This window comes from Branchiostoma floridae, chromosome 3, assembly GCF_000003815.2.
Source record: "Branchiostoma floridae strain S238N-H82 chromosome 3, Bfl_VNyyK, whole genome shotgun sequence".
Classification (NCBI taxonomy): Eukaryota; Metazoa; Chordata; class Leptocardii; order Amphioxiformes; family Branchiostomatidae; genus Branchiostoma; species Branchiostoma floridae.
This window is the reverse complement of record NC_049981.1, coordinates 31,293,464-31,312,089: the sequence shown is the minus strand read 5'-3', so window position 1 is coordinate 31,312,089 and position 18,626 is coordinate 31,293,464. Positions and strand designations below refer to the sequence as shown.

The window sequence follows — 18,626 nt, the reverse complement described above, 5'->3', positions numbered from 1 at the left end:
TCCATGGTTTACCACGTTTATTCATTAACACACCCTTGTACTTGTATAGGAAAACTAAACCATCAGTCATCGGTCTTTTATATAATGGATACGCAGGCATATCACCAGACAATACAGCAGCGAATTCAATCTAGTATTGTAGTACTAGATGTGCAAGAAATCATTTTTCCATGGTTTACCACGTTTATTCATTTACACACCTTTGTACTGGTAAAGCAAAACTAAACCGTTTCTGCACTGTAACCAGCGTGAAATTAGGAATGTGTTGCCGTGCAAGTTAGCATGTGAACTTTTCGCTGAAAAATTCTTGAATACTGATTTGACAGAATCCATAATGTTACAGTCTACTTTTACAGATGCACACTCAAGCAAAAATTTCTAGAAAGTGTGCGCATGCAATAGCACCAATTGGTGTATAGGACAACAGTGGTCACAACACCCATCTTCATTTCTATAGCCCTTTGCCACACAACCTTGTGCAATCTGTGTGTTCAACTACCATACTATTAATATTACCCAAATGCTGAGTGCTAATCAGAGAATGTATCATGTACCATGTTAAAAGTCTCTGGTATGACTTGGTTGGGAATTGACCTACTGAATGCAAAGTGCACACTCTGCCCACTTGGCTGTTGCACTTCAATATTGCACCTCAAATGCATTATAACTATAAGCAACAGTGAGACATATAGTTAAATGTCAACATCTTCTACGTTCATCACAAGTCAAAGGTCATCGGCAGACAAACTTTAACACACAAGTACAGTTTTTATTCTAACATGTCCTTGGAACATAGTCACACATCAATGTGCTGATATCAAATATGAAATTAAAACAGGCCATACGAAAAAAAGGTCCCACACATGCCCCTCTTGTTACTCTGTACTTTTCCATGCCTGTCTCCCTGTAATGATTATAGATGACCCCACCCTCTGGGGCAAACTCCCCCGCTGGGCAAAATGACCACTTATCCGTCTTAATCCGTCATCTCTTTTGTCTTCCACAGATTTCTGGAGTCCAAACACAAGGGACACTACAAAGTCTACAATTTGTAAGTAGTTTTCGGCACAATTGTGTTCGCAAACTTTTACTTCGTCGTCCATTTATCTATCTGTCGCGCAGGGCGTAGTCCAAGAACTAGGAGGGCCGTAAATAATTTCTGTGATTATAGGTTGGTGAAAAAACGATTGTATGGTGTTTAACTATTAGGTAGATTAGAAGTCCATTAGTTTTGTAGATAATCAATACAGTTTAGTGCCCTGTCATGTAAATTTAGGTAGTTTTTTTGCTGGCCTTGTCTCTTGATGCTAGCGCTTTGCAATATTGTCCAGGGATAGGTGTGCCAGACTGCATTGTAATTTATTGTAAAACTGTAGCAATAAATGATCAATAGATCAAAAGATCAGTCAAAGCACACAAGAAAAGACAGAAGGCACAAGATGATATCAGTTTCATCATTTTCTTTATCTCTTTTAGACCTTTGTGGCACAAACATTTTCTGGTTCATTTATTTTATGAGGAACGGTGACCAGACTTGCCTAGAGGCAGTTTCCACTGATTTTACACTGTAGTGAATCCCGACAATGCAAATCAGGGCAGTTCCCACCAATTTTACACAGTACTACAGTAGTGAATCCCAACAATGCAAATCAGGGCTGGGTGTCATGAAACCCCACATTTCTCTGCAGCCTGGGGGGCTTCTGGAAAATTTGTAACGAAGAGGGCAAAACTGCATCTGTAACAATGGAACATGACAAGGCAGCCTGGAGGAACGATGGCAGGAACATTCTATTAGAGTCCTTGATTTATGCAATTTAATCACATGAGAAAAAGAGAAAAAGAATCATTCATTTGATTTAATCCTGTTCAAAATGTGTTCAAAATTATTTGAGAAAATTTGTTGTGTTATATTTGTGTGTGATCAACACGTTTTCTGTTCCGCAGGTGTTCTGAAAGAAGTTATGATCCCAGCAAGTTTAACCAAAGGGGTGAGTGTCATTCTGCTACTCTATAATGTTGTGTCTTCAGTCAAACCTGTCTATAGTGACCACTCAAGTGACTGGAGAAATGTGGCCACTACAGACACTATAGAGAAAATGTTGATCAATTGACCACAAGTAATAAGTTACACATGTATTTCAGTATCCACTAATTTTTCTGACCAAGTATCATTGTCTCGATCGTCTGAGAATTCAACTTAACCTGTCAAAGTCAAAACTACCGGAAATGATTGATATTGCCATGCACAATGTTGGTAAATTCCAGTGGAAGAGTGAGCTAAAACTATATCGATATCACTTTTTTTTATTTAACAGTTGCAGTCTACGCATTTGAAGACCACAACCCTCCCAAACTGGAGCTTATTAAGCCTTTCTGTAACGATCTGGACGAGTGGTTAGCAGAGGATGAGGACAACGTCGCAGCCGTGCACTGTAAGGCAGGAAAGGTAGGTCCTTGTTTGTATGTTTAGTTATTTATTAAGAAATCTCCATTAGTGTGGACACACAACCACCTCTCTTCCTGGAGTCCTCATCCATAAGATACAATAAATGATAACTACTCTAGCAAGACGTCGTTATACCAACACACATCATCTACTAATTGTGATACAATAAATTACACGTCTAACATCAATCAATAACATGATTTAATAACTGTTATATAAGTAGCAGCCCAAAGTGTTCTGTTGCTGCAGTGGTCTGGACACTTTGCTGCTGCAATCAGTCTTTCTTCAACTCTTTCCACTTTATCCTGTTCATCACGAACTTCCCTACCTCCCATAGTTTTCTTTTTGACCGCAATGGTCCTAGTCTTCTGTCCTTAGGTCTGCCCTCAGTGTTATACTTGCTTGCTTGTTTGTAAATTTGTTTGTTATCTGGCAATTACATAGTTGGATACATGTGTCTATAGTTGCTGGGCTCAAAATGTTACTTGCATAGTATACTAGCAAAGAACAACTTGATGCTGTAGTATTTCTTACATCTACTTGTACCTGCAACAGGTGTGACGATCCATGTTAACCTCACCTGCTCTTGTCTCACCTGTAGGGTAGAACAGGTGTGACGATCCATGTTAACCTCACCTGTTCTTTTCTCACCTGTAGGGTAGAACAGGTGTGACGATCTATGTTAACCTCACCTGCTCTTGTCTCACCTGTAGGGTAGAACAGGTGTGATGATCTGTGCTAACCTCACCTGCTCTTGTCTCACCTGTAGGGTAGAACAGGTGTGATGATCTGTGCTAAACTCACCTGCTCTTGTCTCACCTGTAGGGTAGAACAGGTGTGACGATCCATGTTAACCTCACCTGTTCTTGTCTCACCTGTAGGGTAGAACAGGTGTGACGATCCATGTTAACCTCACCTGTTCTTGTCTCACCTGTAGGGTAGAACAGGTGTGACGATCCATGTTAACCTCACCTGTTCTTGTCTCACCTGTAGGGTAGAACAGGTGTGACGATCCATGTTAACCTCACCTGTTCTTGTCTCACCTGTAGGGTAGAACAGGTGTGACGATCCATGTTAACCTCACCTGTTCTTGTCTCACCTGTAGGGTAGAACAGGTGTGATGATCTGTGCTAACCTCACCTGCTCTTGTCTCACCTGTAGGGTAGAACAGGTGTGATGATCTGTGCTAACCTCACCTGCTCTTGTCTCACCTGTAGGGTAGAACAGGTGTGACGATCCATGTTAACCTCACCTGTTCTTGTCTCACCTGTAGGGTAGAACAGGTGTGACGATCCATGTTAACCTCACCTGTTCTTGTCTCACCTGTAGGGTAGAACAGGTGTGACGATCCATGTTAACCTCACCTGTTCTTGTCTCACCTGTAGGGTAGAACAGGTGTGATGATCTGTGCGTACCTGCTCCACAGAGGAAAGTTTCCGACACCAGACGAGGCCCTCAGATTTTACGGTCAGGCTAGGACGAAAAACGAAAAGGTGAGTAGACTTCGTTTATCTGTATCTGTATCTATCTGTATCTGTATCTATATAGCCGGTATAACCGCCATTCGGCGTAACACACCAGCTTCGCAGGCACGCGGCGCGGCAGCAGCTGGTTATATTACACTGAACGATCCGTCACACCTAACTTTTGCACATCTAACTGCAAGCGTTCTTTAAAACTATCCAGAGAAGATGCCCCTACTGTACTTGGTGATAACAAATTCCAATCTACGATAGTTCTGGGAAAATACGAATTTTTGAACACATCAATCCTAGCTTGGAAACTCTGGTACTTGAAGTCATGGCTGTTTCTTGTTCTTTTTTGAGCTGGTATTAGATACTTATCAGTCGGTACGTCCACCAGCTTATTGGTCATTTTGTACATCATGCAAAGTCTGGACATTTTCCTTCTGTCTTCAAGTGATGTCCACTGTAGATCTGTTTTCATTTTGGTAACACTAGCATCCCTGTTGTAGTTGTTTGTACAAAATCGGGCAGCTTGGTTCTGTACCCTTTCAAGTTTATCTTTGTCTTTCTTTGTATACGGATCCCATACTGTTGCAGCATATTCAAGGTTAGGTCTTACCAGTGACGTGTATGCAAGTGATTTTACGCAGGCTGGGCATGCCCACAAGTTACGTTTGATCACTCCCAATGTCTGTTTAGCCTTGGTTGTTATTTTGTTAACATGGACACCCCACTTCAGCCCAGTTGTTAACGTAACACCTAGGTATGGGTGGCTTTTTGTGGTTGCTAATGTCTGACCACAAAACTGGTAAGGGGACACATTTGGTGTTCGTTTGTTCGTTATGTGCATGATATAGCACTTATCAGGATTGAACTGCATAAGCCATTTCCTTTGCCATTCTTCCAGGGTGTTCAGATCTTTCTGAAGAAGTTGTGAGTCATTCTTTGCAGATACCTCTATATATAGCAGACAATCATCGGCGAATAACCTCACACTTGAATCGAGCTGGTCTGGCAAGTCGTTTATGTACAAGAGGAAGAGCAATGGTCCCAGAACAGTCCCTTGCGGAACTCCCGATGCTACTTTAACTGGAGCTGAGGCCTTCCCTTCTACCACTACCGTTTGCTCTCTATTCGTCAGGAAAGCCTTTAACCAGTTTAATGTAGAACCTTGAATTCCATAGTACTCCAGTTTTGTTATGAGTCTGCTATGTGGGACTTTGTCGAAGGCTTTAGTGAAATCAAGTATTGCTAGATCCACCTGTCTTTTATTGTTCAGTGCCCCAGCTATGTCGTGAACTGTTAAAATAAGCTGTGTTTCTGTTGATCGCTTTGCTCTGAAACCATGCTGGTAGTCCGTTAGTATATTGTGGCCTTCCAAGTGTTTCATGATATGGCTATGAATAATGTGTTCGAGTAGTTTACAGGAAATACAGGTAAGTGAAACAGGTCTGTAGTTACTGGGAACCGCTCTATCTCCCTTTTTGAAAATGGCGCATATGTTTGCATCTCTCCAGTCTTGGGGGATTTCTCCTGTGTCAAGCGATTGTTGGAAAATGTTAGTCAAAACAGGTGCGATTTCACTGGCTGTCATTTTGAGGAACCAAGGCGGTATTTGGTCGGGCCCGGATGCTTTGGACGGATTAAGGCCTTGCAACATTTTTTCTACACCATACGTAGAAATGTCTATATGTTCCATAGGAGTGGTGCAGGGGTTTCCAAGAGATGGCATGTCTGTGGTGTCTTCTTCTGTGAATACACTTTTAAACTGTGAACTGAGTGCTTCTGCTTTCTTTTCACTGTCACTTATAATGGTGCTCCCCACCTTCAGAGTGGCTACCCCAACAAGGTTTACCTGTATTATTGATACAGCTCCTTGTTTATGGTCCGGGGCTCATCCCAGGGAGTGAAAAGTCAATAAATCTGCCCCCTTAGAAATCAGTCAGGTCTTCATGACATTTTCATCAGACCTTCCTTTGGTATGATGGTCTTTGGCAGGCGTAGATCAGGGTCGTTTTTGAGCCTCCTTGCGGCTTCTCTTGGTACTGTAGCAGAATTTTCTGTTCTGGACATGATATTTTATGTCAGGGTATGCATGGCTTTAAACGATTGAAATATGCTGCATTTGCTCAAGAGCAAATGTCAGCCTTTCTAGTTTTTAATGTTTTTTTCATGGATTCCAGGGCGTGACGATACCCAGCCAGAGAAGATATGTGGAGTACTACTGGGACCTGACTAGAAAAAGGCTGGAGTACAAACCCACCACGTTACTACTGCAGTCCATCGTCATAGAGACCGTCCCCATGTTCAGCACGGGAGGGTCATGTAGTGAGTTCTGTTCTTCTTACATTATTTACAAACAAACAAAGAAATAAATAGATAAACCTGTATAGACTGTCATCATGTTCAGCAGGGAGGGGGTGGCTTGGGGATCATGTAGTGACTTTTGTTTGTTTATCTTTTATTTACAAACAAACAATACATGTATTTATGATTAACAAGCAAACGATGCTTAGAGACAATTCCCATGTTGATTGGTCTGTTCAGTAATAGTTGGTCCTATACTGTAGTGAGTTATGTTCAGTCATTTATTCCTTACTAACAAACAATCTTGTGCTATACTGTAGGTGGTTTTATGGCTGTCTTCTGTTTTTTTTTAATATGATATTCCCTCACATGGCAAGGCCAAGTATTCCTGTATCAAGTTCTACCTATATAAATTTGTTTCTGGGTATTTTAATTGTAACATTCTTCCCTCTCTCCTTTCCAGGTCCCCAGTTTGTCGTTACACAATACAATGTCAAACTGTACACGTCACCTGTGTATGAGGTGAGTAGGTTTCAGATCTTTGGAGGTCTCTTGGGTAGAAATCTAGCATCAAGCATTCAGGGGTCTGAATCCTGGATAGGTTGTTAGAGCACCAAAAATGTGTGCTACTGCTGGTAGGGCTTGAGTTTTGCATTTATTTAGATTCACAATAAGCTTACCAATGTCTCTTTCCGTTCAGAGGGGGCTTTGAAAAAAAGTCTAATTCTGTCAATAGAGTCTGCCGTATGTGTAATTTACAATGTATTTTACAATTTACAATGGATCCCATAGCGTCATATGGGTCACGCAAAGTTATAAACAGGAATGCAGCTAGTCTTCCTTGGAAAGTAACTATAAATGGGCTGGGATGAATCTAACTTGTTGAACATGAGATAATCAGAAGTGTTGTTTTCTCCTCAGGGTGCGAAGAGAGAAAACAGAGGGTTTATCCTGGGAGTGTTACCTCAGCCGCTGCCTGTGTGCGGGGACATCAGAATAGAACTGTTTCACAAACCTAACAAGATGATGAAAAGGGTAAGTCATAGTTACCATGGAAGCATGTTACTATGGAAACCTAGTAGACTCGAGAACACTTTTCAGAATGTCCAGAAGTAGATCTCCGTTTTTTATCCAGTTGTAGAGATTGAATTGTATTTGAATATTGTTTACCTGGATGTCTAACCTTCATAAACGTATGGAGGAAAGTCTGAGATTTTACCTGTCTCTCCAGGACAAGATGTGCCACTTCTGGTTCAACACGTTCTTCGTGAGAGAAGGGGACATTACGGAGCTCAGGAACGGGCAGATCCCACACTTACAGGCCTGCAACGTCATGGAGAAGGTTGGTGCTTTGTTTGTTTCTTTGTTTATTTGTTTGTTCTTTATTGACTTGGTATTAGATACTTATCATTCGGTACGTCCACCAGTTTATTGGTCATTTTGTACATCATTTTGTACATCAGAGTCTAGACACTTTTCTTCTGTCTTCAAGAGACATCCACTGCAGTTTTGTTTTCATTTTGGTGACACTAGCATCCATGTTGTTGTTGTATAGACAAGTCCATTTTGCATACATAGGGTGGTTCTGGAAGAGTCCATTCTTATTGGGGGGGGGGGAACATTTTGAGAAATCCATTTGGAGTGGGATAATATTTTGCCTGCAAGACATGGAGAAGGTTTGGTGCTATGTTTATTTGTTTGTTTATCGTTTGTTGTTGTATAGACCAGTCCATTCTTATATTAGGAGGGCAACCGTGACTGTACCTGATTTTTCTGTATCGGTGCCCATTCCAAATTCATACAGAAAAAAGGTACTTGCTTAATACAAGGTGTCATAATATCATTAGTATGCAGCATGAACAAAAAGGATCATGTCATACCTTGTAGCAATTTGTAGGTCTAATTCTTCCTCGTTAGTACCAGTCGTTAAGGCATGTGACATCAGGACATAAAACAGCAATCAGCTTCTGATGGTTTCAGTAGGCTTTGATAGCCGTCGTAATGACAGTTGATTGAAAATACATCAGAAGATGGCAGTCAGAGGTCAGTGCTCTGGCCTTAAGGTGGCCCCTATGCTGTGATTTGAGCCTCTATGCTGTGATTTTGGCTCCTACTCTGATTTGGGCCCCTATGTAATGCCCTTTAACCAGCAAAGGGACGTTTTCTGTTGTTTTGTAAACAACGGTAAAGTTCCGATCATTACACTGGAAATCATCATAGATGGAATGAAATTAGAAAAAAACAACTTCTCTCTCTTACTAGAAGACAATAGGTAGTAAGAGCAGTTGTTACACTTAAAACGCTGGTCCTGACACTTGTTTGTTTGTTTGTTTACTCAGGAGTCGGTGGGTAGCAACGGCGGATGTTGCGCCACAAACTGTATAAAAGACAGACTAGCGCCCGGCTGTCGAACGCTGGTCCTGATATTTGTTTGTTTGTTTGTTTACTCAGGAGTCGGTGGGTAGCAACGGCGGATGTTGCGCCACAAACTGTATAAAAGACAGACTAGCGCCCGGCTGTCGAACGCTGGTCCTGATATTTGTTTGTTTGTTTGTTTACTCAGGAGTCGGTGGGTAGCAACGGCGGGTGTTGCGCCACAAACTGTATAAAAGACAGACTAGCGCCCGGCTGTCGAACGTTGGTCCTGACCTTGAGGAAAGACCAGATCGACAAGGCGAACAAGGACAAGAGCAACAAACTCTTCTCACCCAACTTCAAGGTCTGTCAACAGGAACTCTTTTCCCTTGAATGATAATTATCATATAGCCAGGCGCTGCGGACCAATCAGAAGGCCCTGTTCCATGTTGGTTATGATGCTGTAACACATAGATTCCGGCCAGCCCGGTGTGTATCGCTCCTTCTGATTGGTCAGAATTTGCATCAACACCAACTGGTTCGCTTTGATCACTCGGTGGTTATAGCAAGGTCATACCTTGGGGCGGGTCAATAACCATTAATTCAGCACTTGTCATTCTAACTGATACTGTAGACCAAAAAACATAGTTTCATCTGCTCCAGATTTTATGGTCAGTTCTTTGAAGCAAAGGCACACTTTGTACCCTAACAGACATTTATTTATTTCTTTGATATGATTCTAAATATGATAGTGATGAAGATCATGTAGCTTGAAATTTAAAAAAAAAATCCGGTTAAAAGCTTAAGTTCCGAGCTGCCTTATTTTTCACTCTTCCTTCCAAGTTTACTAAAACAAGACAGAATATACTTTTGAAAGTCACTAAGGTTTCACAAGTCTGACATATACTTGTTATAGTTACAGAAGTGCTGTTCTCAGATTCAGTACTTAACCCTACATACATGTACGTTCTACATCTCTCTTGCTCACATGAAATTTTATTTTACAGGTTTAGTTCGAAGTATTTTTTTAAATGACCCATGATCATCTGTTGTGTTAACAGTAGCGGTATTGTGATATCTCATACGAGTTGTTTCTCTCCCCCCCCCCCCTACACACACACGCACACAGGTCACATGTATCTTCACCCCTGTAGAAGAACCCAAAGCCAAGGAGAGCACTAGAAATTCCACACAGCCCAAGTCTGACCAGAGGTGAGTGACGAACTGGCTCAAGAAAAAAAAATCTTCAGAAAAAAAAACGAAAAAGCCAAGATGAAAGTTCACAAGATGAAAGCGTTGTATAGGAAAAAAAGAAGAATAGAAAAAACTTCCGAGGTGGGACACAAACGTTATGGTAAGGTATATGACGTCATCAGCTGTGCTGAGCTTCTATTGGCTGACAACAGAAGAAAGAAAAAAGAATGCAGGCCAGTAGGCCAGCGAAAATAAAATGTTTTCCTTTGGAAACATAATAAAGATGCCACAACATCTGATCACTCCACATGTCCTGACTGTTTCTTGTTCCTCACCAGGTCTACGGGCAGCACGTCGAGCGCCTCAAGCGACAGCATCACGCCCGACATGAGCGACAACGATATCGACGACGAAAACCTCTCGGACACAGACGACGAGGAGGAGTGGGAAGGTTGTGAAATGACTGATGTTTGAGACACGATTTTTAGCGTACGATTATCCCTTAGAGACACGATTTTTAGCGTACAATCTTTTACTTGAGACACGATTTTTAGCGTACAATTTTTCCTTTAAGACACATTTTTTACTGTACGATTTTTCCTGCAAGAGTTTAGTGTATGATTTTTCCTTTGAGGCACGATTTTAACGATATGATTTTTTAAAAATTCTAGCATATGATTTTTCCTCATTTCAGGCCATACTAATTATTTCCTTTGTTCTTTTACATCTGAATGTAAAATTGAGCAGGTGAACAAGATAAAATAGAAGGCTGGGAGGAAACTCGCATCTTGAAACTGTGTGTACCAAAGCACAGTCAAGTTTTCACAATGATATTTCATTCTCATTTTTCAATGTTTTGATATCCGAGAACCAGCAAATAGAATTGGTGCGGCCTTAGGGACTTCTGTTATGTAGCATGCAGGTTTATGATACTTGATGAAACAAGAACACATTGTTCACTGCCAGTGTGTGATCCCTGATCAGTGCACTACATATCAATTGGACTGAAAAATGTAGTATAAACCAACACTAAATCTGACTAAGGAATTGAAGACAGCAAAAGATGTCCTGTTCGTATTGCGCAGGTGTAAAATTCGGAGTTATGGCAAATTGTTTTCCGTTGCCAGTTGTGGAAAATCTGGTTAGTGTTGGCGGGAGGTAGATTATAAGACGTATCTGCTGTTTTTAGGAGCAGAAAAATGGAGAGACTCGTTGTGTCAAAGCCACATTTGAAAACCAAGGTCTTCGCATTCTCAGCACCTGGTCTGTTTGTCAGTGTTATGTTTGTGTTCTGTCGATCGTTATACTTGTAAGATGCGTCTATGGATAAAACTTAAAAGATAACTTTCAAAATGTTTGTTTTGTACAGGGGCAAAAATGTTTTCTATCTGGCAGTCATGATTATTGATTGAGCTACTTTGATACACTATGTAGAAATTATGGAACAGAATCAAACGTTACCCTCTAACTCCCCATCCCAACAGAAAGAAAGTTGTTTGGTGCCAGTAATAATTGTGGTAAAACTTTGGAACTTGTGAGGTTATAGGAAAAATCTGAGCATATAGTATGGCAAATTCAGTCTGCTTCCACCTAAGTACTAACTTTGGCTTGAAGCCTAAAATATTTTAGGCAAAGTGATGTTTATGGCCAAAGGTCCTTTTTTTATCCCTGTAGAGAAAAAACATCTGTAGAAAGTGAACATTAAGTTAGACCTTCCCTAAAATTTGGTTGCAAACTCTATGTAAGAATGTCCACAAATAAGTGTCCTTTGCTTAAGTTGTCAGAACTTTTGTAAATAGTCCAGAACTTGTTTCATATGATAGATTTGACTTGTGCTACTGTTCTGGTCAGTTGGCCATGAAAACTAGTCGTAAAATACATGAACAGAATCGGAGTCTATAGCATAGCTTTACAGTAGTGCACCTGCATTCCTGGAGCATAGGCCACACCTTTTTGTTTCCTTGGTCTTGGGACATTTTTTTTTAAAGTCAGGAAACCAGGAGATTAAATTGGTTTGGCCTCACACTGCAGGTCTGTACTGTACAGTAGATATTACTTTGGTGAGACGATTACGCCACATTAACAGGGTTACTCCATGTTTGGGACATCCTTGCCTACAGCTGTAGATATTTGTTATATCCTACGGAAAAGTGTGCTGCCTGTCATCCAGTTTTCAAAGGCCTCTGTCAGAGTTTTAACGAATTCTAGCATCAGCAGCTACATGTATGTAGCTGATGCAAATTTAGCTTTGTTGTCCAGGTCAACTTTTTTTTATTCAACTTTTAAAATGTTTTCAAAGCCCTGATGTGGCAAAGTATCGCCACAGACATCTGCTTTACACATTTTGCTTGGAATATTACAAAACTGAAACCTTTCCCAGGCCCTTGTCCATGACTTAAAGAATACAAACAAGGAGTTTACCTCCTCTCTGTCGTCTTACCATTTGGATGTCAAGACTGGACACTTTTCCTTGCTTAAGTTGTGCCACTGAGTTGCTGTAAAACAACAAACAAGAATCATGTACCAGGATATGTTAGTCATTGCTGCATACAAGCTCAAGCTACATTCCTGCACTGGTCTGCTTTGTGACAATACCCTTGGAGTGTAAACAGAGAGGGCTTTCAAAGCTGATTATATGATAATACATGCTTTTACATCCTAGCAAGCACATCATAGGACTTTGCTTTATTTCAGAGCTGAACAGTTTTGAGCTTACACACACTGTATACAACTGGCAGTTTTGTTACATCGTATAGGTAGGCAGAATTGTAATCAGACAATAACTTGATATACATGTACACAAGCAATGTTTCAGCATTTATAGAGTACATTTCACGTGATTGGCTGGAGCTACAAGTTTGAAGGAGAGAGCTGACTGTTCATTGGTTCATTCAAGCTGTACTGTCACCATCTGGCCAATCACCAGTCATGTGATGTCATCACCCTTTTCATCATAACCAATCACTAACCACCCTTCACCATCCCAGGCACCTCATTGGTTCATGTCTGTAAGCATGCTGATTGGCTGTTCTGAACCAAGCATTTCATTGGTCGTGTTATGTTGCAAGCAGCATGCTGATTGGCTATCCACCAGCGGCGCATCCTGCAGCTTTTTGTTTTTCCACCTCTTGCTGCAGTTTTCACCACAAAGCAAACAACAACAACAACAACAAAAAACTTAAACCGTAACACTCTTTGTATACCATACCTTGACTGAATCTCTTTTTTCTCTCTTGTCCCTGTGTTTCAGATGGCCAGCGGGTGACGTATCTTTAGCGGTGTAGCGGGCCGTTGCGTAGTGACTAACGGGCATGCGGTAGTTGTCCCCCCCTCCCCCTGCATGTACAGTGATCCCTTAACCTTTCACACAGCAGATATTAGACAAAAATCAGACACCAAAAGGAGGGGGGAGGGGGGCAGGGGAGAACCCATGTTCTACAGCTTGAGAATAGTTGGTGGTGAGATTGTGGCTCGGAAGTGCTGTTTTAAATGTGAACTTCAAGTGTCATTTTTAAAGAAGTCTCTCTTTTTCAATTTTTTTCCTATTGTAACCATAAACTTGTGGACTTTTTTGTATACTGTTTTGTGCATCTTTAGATGTTGTAGCTGGAAATCAACCAAAAGTCTGTTGTCATTGCAGGGAGAAGCACCAAAAGTTTCTTATGTTGACATATTGGTATCTTTGTCCCTTGTTTTGATTTGTCTAAGCTTGATACATGGACTTTTTTCAGGACATCAAGCATTTTTGAAGTGACTGTGTCACTAAAAGTTTCCTTGAACAGATATTTCTTTGTACAAAATATATCTTAAGTCAAAACTGCTCTTGAAGACCACTCAGGACCAATAAGATCTCGTCTATGTGATTATCATAGACAGGATTCTTATTGCTTGTGTCATTGGGAAAGATTTTTTTAGTAAGGAACCTCCAAACTTTGGATAAAAGGTCCTCACTTACAGGTGGTCACTTGTTCAGATTTTACTATCTGCTGTTTGTACCCAAGCCATGGTCTCATCACCCAATAACAAATAATAGACGACAAGAAGTTATGTTGCATGGCCGGAACTCTGTCGGAGAAAGTGGAAGAAAGTACACTCCCCACATTGGTGCTACATTTTCCAGGCCACATTGTAATACCGTATTTCTTATCAACCAACCAACCAACTAACCAGCCAGTCATGACATATTCACGCTAGCCAATCAGATCCAAGCATAGGAAAAATAAAAGGTGCTGACCAATCAGGACCTATGACTGTTGGCCACTTGCCAATCAGATCCAAGCATAGGAAAGAAAGGTGTTGACCAATCAGATGCCAAGGCCCATGTAAACCATCCAATCAGATCCAAGCATTTGGAAAAGTTGCTAAACTGAATAAGACTTTTGGCTGCAGTACATTAACCAATCAAATCCAAGCACAAGTGAAAGTTCTGACCAATCAGAACTTCCGGTTACATTATGACAACCAATCGTATCCTAGACAACTTGACTGTACTGACAGCTTTACAGAAGATGAATTCAGCTAGCCAATCAACACTTGTTTGGAATTTGAAATGAAATACTGATGAATGTTGACTTCAGTAGACCTGAAATTTGTTCAACATTTCTTTTTATTACACTGAAAGAAAATGAATACCTCAGGATGGTCTTTGCTAATATCTGCTGTGCAAAACGGGTGTTTTCTTTAAAATTAATCCTGTCTTACGGTACAACCCCCCTCCCCTGGAACAATGAAATGAAATGTTACAAGTGGGAGAGTCCACTGTGTTAGAGGGGTGAGGGTTTGTGTAAATGTGTGAGTCTTGTGACTCTGACATACTTGTAGAAAACATTGTTTAGTAGCAACAATCTTATTGGTGAATTGTCCACCTGTGCAGCAAATGTTATTCAAGGTAAAAAAAACTACAAGAACCTTAAAAAATACACCATTGTGAACATTATTTATCCTTTGTACAGTTGATATTCCTCCCGTGAAGTTTTTACGACTATTCTGAGGTCCGATGGATGGGCAAACAGTGCCCTCTGGAGGACCCAAAGAGTACTGCAGCCTTGTGAATCGTAAGAAATGGGTTCAAACTTGTGATGACTTGAGGAGGACATTGTATTCACTTGTATGCAGATAGATTCTGCACATTATGTAAAGTGTTGTTCTATTGGTCTGTAAATACAAAATAGTATGTTCGATGATGAAAATTCGACAAATGGGAAAGAAGCTTTTAATGTGGCGGATGTTCTCATTGTATATGTAGTATTTCACATGGTGTCAGTGCAGCATTGGATAATTTGGTATAAACTCGTTATTAATCTTTTGTGTATTACATTTGAGATATTCGGCAACCAGAGTGGGCCTCACGAAGTCAGATACCTGTTTCTTGGGAGAGAAAGAATAACATTGATGAGAGAAAAGTCCTTGTTAAATCCAGCGTTTGTGCAGTTGTCTTCCTGTGTCCACCTGAGGTGTGTCCAAGACTGTACTTTCCTCTGTAAACCTGACCTCATTTTCACATGTTTCACCTATGGAGTCTCAGTGAATTGGCCTACATTGTGGTATGATATGGCAGGAGAAACAAATACATGTAACCACTCAGCTCTGGCATCGTCACCTGTAATTCCACCAGATACCCCAAGACTGCCACAAGAAAGACATTGTCTCTTCAAGGCCTTCCCCTGGAATGTCTTAAACACCAGGATGTCTGACATGTGCAGTCCTCAGAGGTTGCAGACGCAGCATTTCTTCGGATGCACGTTTATTTTAAGGTGCTGATCTGAGGTACCTGGTGGAATGAGAGTCGACATTCAATGACTGGAGATAGAAAACTTAGCGAGAGGCTGTCTTGTCGTAAACTCAACTTTGTCTCCTACCTGACACAAGCCACACAGATTCACCAGAGTTTTGGCTGCGAGGTGTTGTGTATGAATGATGGTTCAGTGGTTCTGAAGATGGCTGTAGAATGTGGCTTAATATCCGTCCATGCTGTAGCTACCGGGTGGCTTCAGAAAGGTGCACAGTGACTGTCGCCTGGACAGGATTTGAACCAACAACCTTTGGATGAACAAGGGTTCCAAGCTGTGCTGTGATTTCAAAAAGACTCCAGATTCAAACGGTAAAAGAGACCCGGTAACTTCACCATGAGCGTTTACCAGGCTGCACAGAATTATGGAACAAATGTTCCACAAACCTTCTGAGTGTACTTATCAGTTGGGAAACAACATTGAGTTTACGATGACGTCACTTCACCGGCAAAGTTTGAATTTTGTGCAGAAGAAATCCTGGATGTTTCTGGCAAGCTCCAGGGCAGAAGTTAAGATGATGCAGTTATCAATGTAAACCTAACAGGATGAGCTCGACACCTTTCCGTGACTGTGACATATATCTGGCCATCATACTGACAGCTTGTCTGTGACATCAGAAAACTGAGTTTATTCCAACCCAAGTTCTGCGAGTCAAAATATTCTACATACCTGGTGAAGACTAGAAATAATCTTGAAAAAAAAAGTTCTTTCTTATTTGGTAAAATCTGTTATACAGTCTAAACATGTTTCATCCTGGCCATCCTAGCACAATGTTGCAATGCACCTACAAGACTGTTCTATTCTGTAATTTTCAGTTCCCCTCTTGCCCAGATCCTGTGGGTTTACATTGATAAGTGCATGAGGTAGCAAGGCTGTAGTTCTTTCCCTCTACTCTGTTGTACGTTTCACCGCCAAAGTAGCGACAAACCAGAAGAAACAGCTGCCACGTCACGTGATGTCCCGAACTGGAGTAACCCATTGTAAAAACCGCCGTATTTCCTCATCTCCAAGCAGATGCGAGGTGGAAGCTCTCCACCTTATCTGACGGCCATGCTTCTCTCACAGACCCTCACCTCTAGCCTCGTTTTGCAGAATCACTACGGATGCTTTCTCTCTTTTTGTGTATTACAGAAAAGGAAAATGAAATAAGAAAACTCGTAAAAAAATAGAACAATCGGACTAAGTTCATAGTCACTCCAGAGCACGACTTTCGGAGAAGCTTGCTTGGTCGTCAGAAAACGGTACCATCTTTCATACCCAACATCTGCTTGGAGATGACGTATTTGTAGTTCTCTTTGTGGTCCCGTTGTGATATATGTAGCCGGCGTATTTTAATATTTGTAACAATGAAGAAGAAAAAATGGACGGCTCCCTTGCTGAATATGAGAGGTATCACTCAAATTCATTATCTCGAAATACAAGAAATGTTTTATGAGACTTGCGTTGCCTGTTTTATTTGAGTATTGGATATAGTTTTAGGAATATCCAAGCAGATATAAGGAAGGAATATCGTAACGTTTTTCCCCGCTCTGTTTTCCCTCGGACGGCAGTCGGAAAATCTTAAGGTTTTCCCTTCAGTATCTGCTGGAATATTATTCTTTCAGCGTTATTTACAGGTGTGTTTGCATTTAACATACTTAGTAGTTTATCTAGAAACGGTATTGAAGTTAAAGAAGCATTGACTTGTCTTGTTCTTGTCCATACTTCACGTTTCTGTAGTATACAAACTGTACCAGCAAAACCAAATCAAGGATGGATTAAAAGCGCCGACTTGTGACGAGGTTTCATACTGCAGGCTGTGCAACACAGGCGGAGACACAAGTTAATTTTAAGACAATATTGGAAAGCTCCGGATGTCGTCATTTTGTATACACTGTACCTACCTCATATATCATTGCCCCACCTCGTACAGTTGTTGGGTTAATATTGTTGACCAATCACTTCAGAAAGTTTAGCATTGCACAAAATGCAACAACAAAACCCGTTGCAGAACCCATCTCTTGTCATAATTTTACACTCATAGTATGATAGTACACTAACCTTCCACCTACTCCAATCTTTTAGTATGCTACTGCTTATTTTATTGCATTATATTGTGTTGTTTTTTTGCTATGAATCTTTGTATGTTAGTCCACATTTTTATAGGTTCTGCCACTACCAGCCCTAGCTGCCTAGGCAGACCCTTGTAATGACTTGTCTCATCGTCAATAAAGAAAGAAAGAAAGAAAATGCACGATGAAAACTACCAAAACAAATGAGCTTCCATGATATCCGGTTTAATGTCATACAGGCCAGGGATAACGTCCAATACAGGTGTACCGGGTGATATTTGTACTTGATGAAGTTGTATCACACGGGCTTCCACGAATCATTCGAATGTAGTCCGAGCGCGAAGCTGTCTAAAATTCGCATACATGACTTCCGTCTGTCCCTATAGGGTTAACCTCATTTCGTGTCATTTTAACTCTGCCACTTGAGTGTGTGAATGCGCCCACCATGAAATCAACTTTGGGAGTTCTTTGACGAGAACACAAAAGCACAGGTCACCTAGTGTAATTATGCATATGTCGCTTAAGCTTGTTCGAATGTAATCATTTCGACAACGACCGTATGGACATCGTCCCAGTTGCATGTTAACAGGCCGCACAGCCCTTAAGTAGAATATTTTAAGTTAAAGAATGTTAAGATATGCCATTCGCGCTGACTGTCTGCGTTACTAGTATATCAAGTTTGGGGCCCAATGTTACTTATATAGATATTCTTTGTCCCCTCTATAAAAACGATTCTCTACCTTTCTATAGTTTCTACACTCCGTTCCCCCACCCTGTGCTTTGAGGTCAATTGTTCAGTCCCGCTTTTAATTGGGGTATAACAAAATCAAAAGAATGGTTCAGTCCGCGTAACTTTAGGAAGCAACACCGGTAAACACAGAAGACTTCAGAAGACGCAGGAACAGGACCCGATCGACACGATGGTTGCTGTGTTCGTGGTTGTCCTCCTGGCGGCTGGGCTCTACCCCGCACCAGACGCCATCACTGCGGCCCCGGCTCCCGTCAAGTTGGACATGTA

At 41.1% G+C, this 18,626-nt stretch overlaps 1 protein-coding gene across 2 annotated transcripts in view; it reads left to right on the top strand.

Annotated features, from left to right (window-relative positions):
* LOC118411114 (phosphatidylinositol 3,4,5-trisphosphate 3-phosphatase and dual-specificity protein phosphatase PTEN-like) overlaps nt 1-14,973 on the top strand; it is a 40,845-nt gene extending 25,872 nt beyond the window's left edge. Inside the window, exons 3-14 of one of the 2 annotated variants that reach the window (XM_035813149.1) lie at nt 1,007-1,051; nt 1,945-1,988; nt 2,316-2,446; nt 3,832-3,939; nt 6,096-6,240; nt 6,683-6,741; nt 7,141-7,254; nt 7,451-7,561; nt 8,783-8,938; nt 9,704-9,786; nt 10,107-10,219; nt 13,019-14,973. In XM_035813149.1, the coding sequence (XP_035669042.1) occupies nt 1,007-1,051; nt 1,945-1,988; nt 2,316-2,446; nt 3,832-3,939; nt 6,096-6,240; nt 6,683-6,741; nt 7,141-7,254; nt 7,451-7,561; nt 8,783-8,938; nt 9,704-9,786; nt 10,107-10,219; nt 13,019-13,044 (1,135 nt within the window). In that variant the 3' untranslated portion in view covers nt 13,045-14,973. Of the gene's footprint in view, nt 1-1,006; nt 1,052-1,944; nt 1,989-2,315; nt 2,447-3,831; nt 3,940-6,095; nt 6,241-6,682; nt 6,742-7,140; nt 7,255-7,450; nt 7,562-8,558; nt 8,700-8,782; nt 8,939-9,703; nt 9,787-10,106; nt 10,220-13,018 lie in introns of those variants that run through there. The other variant, XM_035813150.1, reaches the window with a different exon arrangement.
* Nucleotides 14,974-18,626: the final 3,653 nt, after the last annotated feature.